The 6,000-nt window shown below is 47.1% G+C and overlaps 1 protein-coding gene across 1 annotated transcript in view; it reads right to left on the reverse strand.

Moving 5' to 3' along the window:
* LOC127003109 (relaxin receptor 2-like) overlaps positions 1-6,000 on the reverse strand; it is a 179,145-nt gene that overhangs the window by 6,694 nt on the left and 166,451 nt on the right. Inside the window, exons 15-18 of the mRNA XM_050869523.1 lie at positions 5,606-5,767; positions 4,644-4,789; positions 3,777-3,924; positions 911-1,043 (exon numbers count right to left, since the gene is read on the reverse strand). Coding sequence (XP_050725480.1) covers positions 911-1,043; positions 3,777-3,924; positions 4,644-4,789; positions 5,606-5,767 — 589 coding nt within the window. The remainder of the gene's footprint in view (positions 1-910; positions 1,044-3,776; positions 3,925-4,643; positions 4,790-5,605; positions 5,768-6,000) is intronic.

Below are 6,000 nucleotides of genomic sequence, written 5' to 3' on the forward strand. Positions count from 1 at the left end.
GGGAGGGGGAAGAGGCAGAGATGAGTACCGCAAAGAGTGGCTGCAGGAGGAGGAGGAGGAGCAGGAGACAGGAGATAGAACAAGGGGGAGGGGGATTAGAGAGAGATGTTAGTCTGTAGAATCAAGACTACAATGAGATGAAAAAGGAGAGGGAGAATAATAGGTGAGCAGAGTAAGTGATACGGTTTGTGGGAGGTGTCTCGCGAGGAATTTATAGAAGTGAAATAACAACAACGAAAAAAAAGAATCAGTGAGCAATGCAGGAAACAAAAAAAATGATCACTAAATATATAGACAAAAATATAAAGTTGAAAGAATGTAAGACGAGAAAACCAATGAAATGGAAAAGGATGACCAGAGCAAAATAAATTAAATGAAAATATACCAAAAGAAGATGAGGAATATCAGATAAAATTGTATATTGAAAGAGAATTAGTAAAATAGCTGGAAAAGAGAGAGAGAGAGAGAGAGAGAGAGAGAGAGAGAGAGAGAGAGAGAGAGAGAGAGAGAGAGAGACACAACCTACTCCTATTCAAATATTTACACCACCATTTACTCCCATCCTTCGTCCCTCCCTCCTTGCTTTATTCATTAACTGCCTCCCTCACTCTCTTGCCTACCTTTACCCACTTCTCCCATTTCCACGCCTTACCACTTTCTCCCTCATGCCCTTTCCTCCTCGATCCCTCCGTCACCTTTCCTCTCCCTCCCTCACACCCTTACCATCAGCCTCCAAAACTCTCCATCCACATTCTTACCCCCTTCTCCCCTTCCTGCCTCCCTCATGCAGATCACCATCACCCCTCCTGCTCTCCATCTTCCACTCCTTCCCTTCACCCTTTTCACCTTCCGTCCCACACCTTTCAACTCACACCTATCCCTTTCCCCCTCATCCCGTTCCCCCACTCACCCCAGCTGGTTGAGGCCCACGAAGAGGAGCCCCGAGTACAGCCAGCCAGGCACCCAGGGGTCATCCATGTGGAGAGGGAAGCACAGGCCGTTGGTGCCGTAGAAACGCTGCTGGTGCCCTTGGTAGTACAGCACTGGAACACAGGGACACGCACTGTTACTTGTTGTAGGAGGAGAAAGCAAGGTGTGGTGGAGGTAAAGAAGGAACACGAAGAAGAGTCAGGCTGTGAAGGAAGATGAGAAGGAATGAAGAAGAGGGAGGTTGTGAAGGGAAAGAGGTAATGAGGAAGAGGAAGAGGAATGCAGTGGAGGAAGAAGAGGATAAATGAGGAGAAAGGTATGGTGGTGGAGGAGGAGGTGAATCAAAAAGAGGAAGAAGCACAGGCCGCTGAAGCCATAAAATTGTTGCTCCTGCTGCTGCTGTTACTCTCGTTTGTGCAGCACTGGAGCACGGAGTCACGCACATACCTGCATCCATACATACAGACCAGAAATGCACAACCTTCAGTGCCACTAGGGTCACATTATCAAAGTAACAAGTAATTCAGGACCGCAAGCAAGGTTTTAGAGACACCAGCTGAATAAGTTAGGAATTTGAGGCCCAAAAAAAATGTTTTCTTCATGTTTTCTTAATGTGGTGTCTGACACTGTGACGTAGGGGACACGCTTCTTGATGTAGGGGGCAAGCTTGGTGTTTACAAGTCGCAAGCAGAGCAATTGTTCGTTATTAACTATTTCGAATGTTCGGCTTGATGAGATAAGGCAGACTTAACGTTTGTTCACATGTATACGTGAAGCCGAATAAACTTGCCTAAATAGCAAAGATCGATATTGATATTTAGAAGAAACAAAAATTATAATTTAATAATATTGTAATTTAACAAGTTCCTAATATGTGGGTTGTCAATCACTTAGTTACTCACTGGTAATTTCAGGGTCGATCACACTTCCTGCTTCCTCTTTCTGTTATGTATTTTCACGTACTTTTACAACTGGTGACAATATTTTTCTCATAACATTGTTTTACCTTTTTTACACTACTTTTTTTCTCGCCGTCCGGTTTCATGATAATTTCAGCAATTATCAAGAGTTGGGAACCTTTTTTCACTTACTCATTTTTTTTCCAGAAAGGAATGAATGATTTCGCTGCTGAACCACAATAAACTTTAATGAAGTTTTGTCGCTTTGCGTATAATTAAATATATGCTATTTAAATATATGTACCCAACTACCCTCCAACGGAGGGTAGTTTCCTTTTCGGCGGTTCTCTCTCTGCTGTGGTAGACGGTCAATCTTCTTCCCCTAAACCTATCAATAGTAGTGTCCCGCAGGGCTCTGTCCTCTCTCCCACTCTCTTTCTGTTATTCATTGATGAGGTTTCCAAAACAAAATATTATATCCACTCGTACGGCGATGACTTTACTCTGTGCTACTGAATAGGAGCTACATGATTCCAGGCTGGAGGCCGCAGAACGCTTGAAACCTCATACCTTACTATCATTTCTGATAGGGGCAAAAATAACTTGGTGTCCTTCAATTCCTCAAAAACTCAATTTATCCACCTATCAACTCGACACCATCTTCCAAATACCTTTCTTTTATTCTTCAAGAATTCTCAGCCGATTTTATTATGCAATAAACATTCTCGGCTTATCCTCAACTCAATCTCAACTAGAAACTTCATATCACCTCTCTCACTGAATCAGCATTATCGAGGTTGGGCGTTTTGTATCATCTCCGCCAGTTCTTTTCCCCTCATAGATGCTATCCATATTCAGGGGACATGCCCGCCCTCATATATATTTTTTTTTTTTATATATATATATATAGGGCCTGATGGTCGGCCCAAGATCGTCATGGTGCAGGCAATTTTTATAGTGGTGTCATTTATTCTTGGTTCATGTTGCTCCCCGGAACTCATTCTTGATTCACTTGGACTTTCTTTTAGAGTCGGGGTTGATGGGTTGTCTTCAGGACAGCATGTGGGTCGTCTTAGGCCACTCGGTGGTGACTGAAAAATCCCAGGTGGTAGCTGGGATTTTTCCCGCGTCGTCCAGCACGCGGTGAATGCGGGGCCCACAAGCTAACCACTCAGCCACCGCCTACCGCATCTAATGTGTGGATGGGCTCGACACACACGCTCCCCTCCTCTTATTGACAGTCTTCTACCTCTTAAATTCCGCCTCCATGTTGCCTTTCTTTCTATCTTCTATCGATATTTTTATGCTGACCACTCTTCTGAACTTGCTAACTGCATGCCTCCTCCCCTCCTGTGGCCCCGCTGCACTCGACTTTCTACTCTAGTTCATCCCTATACTGTCCAAACACCTTATGCAAGAGTTAACCAGCATATTCATTCTTTCATCCCTTACACTGGTGAATTCTGGAACAGCCTTCCTTTGTCTGTATTTCCTCCTGCCTATAACTTGACCTCTCTCAAGAGGACGATATCAAGACATTTTTCCACTCGAAATTGACCTGTCTTTTGGCCACTTTTTTAAGAGCAACGATTAGCGGGCTTTTATATTTACACTTTCTTTTTGTTGCCCTTCAGCTGCTTCCTTTGGTGAAGTAAAAACATTCTGCTGTGTAAGTTAGTACATAAATACAAGTAAGAAAATTCGGAAGAATGGCGAAAAAATTCATAAGTAAGGAATTAAGAAAAGTGAAGGAGGAGGAGGAAGATGAGGTGGAAGAAAAACTGAACATGAGTTAAAGGAAGCAGAATAGAACGAACTGCATGAAGAGGTTGAACAGGAGTAGAAAAAAAGAGTAAAACATGTAAACGTTGGGAGGCGGAGGAGGTGGCTCCCAAAGCAGGAAGAGGGGCAGAGTCTACAGAGGAAAGTGTTTGCCAAGCAGCGTACCGGGAGTTAGAGCCAGACTGAGGCCAAGGAGCCAGATGAGGGAGAGGGCCATCTTGGCACCGCCCAGGGACAGCTTGGGTGCCGCGAGCGGCCACGTAATGCACAGCCACCGCTCCACAGACATGAACGACAAGATGAGCACAGACACCTGCAGGGAGAGGTCACACACACCTGTTGTTTACTGTACTATTATCACCACACACCTGTCACCCCCCCCTCACCACTACTACCACCATCACAGACATGAACGACAGGATGAGCACAGACACCTTCAGGGAGAGGTCACACACACCTGTTGCTTACTGTACTCTCAGCACCACACACCCGTCACCCCCCCCCCCACACACACGCACACACTACTATCACTATCACAGTCATGATCGACAGGATGAGCACAGACACCTGCAGGGAGAGGTCACACACACACCTGTTGCTTACTGTACTGTTATCACCACACACCTGTCACCCCCTCACGCACACTACTAGCACCATCACAGACATGATCGACAGGATGAGCACAGACACCTGCAGGGAAAGGTCACACACACCTGTTGCATACTGTACTGTCAGCAGCACACACCTGTCACCCCCACCACCACCACCACCACTATTGGCACCATTACATACATGAGTGACAGGATGAGAGCAGATACAAAGATACGGCGCGCACTCACACCCACCCACATCCACAACCACACTTAAATCCACCAACCCCCACACACACACACTTAAACACACACACACACACACACACACACACACACACACACACACACACACACACACACACACACACACACACCCTCACCATCACCAAAGAACAAAACTCGACAACTCACACCACCACTTCTTTGACCTGAGCCTGACCTCTGTTGACGTCATGGCGAGGACCCCGGTGAAGGTGCACTGCCAGGAGGTCATCCAGTAGTAGGCATGGTCCCTGTAGCTGCTGCGGAACTCCAGGTCCTTCACGGCGATCACCAGCAGGTAGACGCCGGTTAGCAAGTCAGCCACTACAGAGGAGACGAGGTGAGGCGACGGGGAAGTGGAGGGATGGGGAAATTTGGGGAGACGGAGAGAGATGACTGACGCCGGTGAGCAGGTCTGCCACTATAGGGTGAGGCGAGAGGGAAGTGGAGGGATGAAGAGATCTGGAGAGACAGGAAGATGGGAAGAAGGGGATATGAGGATGGAGAGATGGAATGATGACGAGATGAAGGGGTAGAGGAACAGAGCGATAGGGCAAAGGTGAAGGAATGTATAGATAAGGGAATGGTGATATGAAGGGATTGAGAGATGAAAGAAGAGGTAGTGGGAAAAAAGAGGTCACGAGGGATGGTGGAATGAAAAGTATTGAGATGAAGGTTGGAGGTGCAGAGGAAGGGAGGAGTGGAGGAATCGTGGACTAGAGGTATGAATTAACATAAAGTTCATTACTCACCAGTGCCAGGGTTTACTATTGTTTTTGCCAAATCATTTGAAAACCGCCAAATGAGGTGAAAATCTCTTTGCTCGTTACCTCATTGCGGCTAGAATGCATTGAACATTCCCTAACCAAAGCATAGAAAGCGCTATTATGTTCTTCTTCACCCTTCCTCATTTACTGACATTAAGACCAGCACTACCACCGCCACCAACACCACTACCACTATACCCAACCATCACCATCACCATCACCACCACTAACACTACCCAACCACCATCACCACCACCGCCACCACCGCCGTCACCACCATGACCTCCACCACGACCACTACTACTACTCCACCACCATCACCACCACAACCACCATCACCGATGCCACCACCACTACCACCTCCACCACTCACCCGCAAGGTTCCGGATAAAGAGCGACAGTATCTTGTTGTCGTCCCTGGAGAAGACACGCCCGCCCAGCACCATCAGGTTACCGAGGAGGGTGAACGTCGCTACTAGCCACACTCCGACGCGCAGCTCCACGCGAACGAGGAGGTGCTGAAACGACGACACACCTGCAGGGAAGAAGAGGGGAAGGTGCAATGCGGGGCTGGGATGGCAGGTGTGTAGGGGGAGGAATGGTGACGGGAGTTTCGAGGTGACATATGTGTACTCCGCATTAATTTGAATCACATAATACTCCCCAAGCTTCTCCTAGAGCTCAGCAACCACTGATAAGCTACATCATGCCACAACCTCAATCAATCATAGGGTCGGAGAAAGGCCATGACCTGCTGATACCTGGCCA

Source organism: Eriocheir sinensis, chromosome 24, assembly GCF_024679095.1.
Source record: "Eriocheir sinensis breed Jianghai 21 chromosome 24, ASM2467909v1, whole genome shotgun sequence".
NCBI lineage: Eukaryota > Metazoa > Arthropoda > Malacostraca > Decapoda > Varunidae > Eriocheir > Eriocheir sinensis.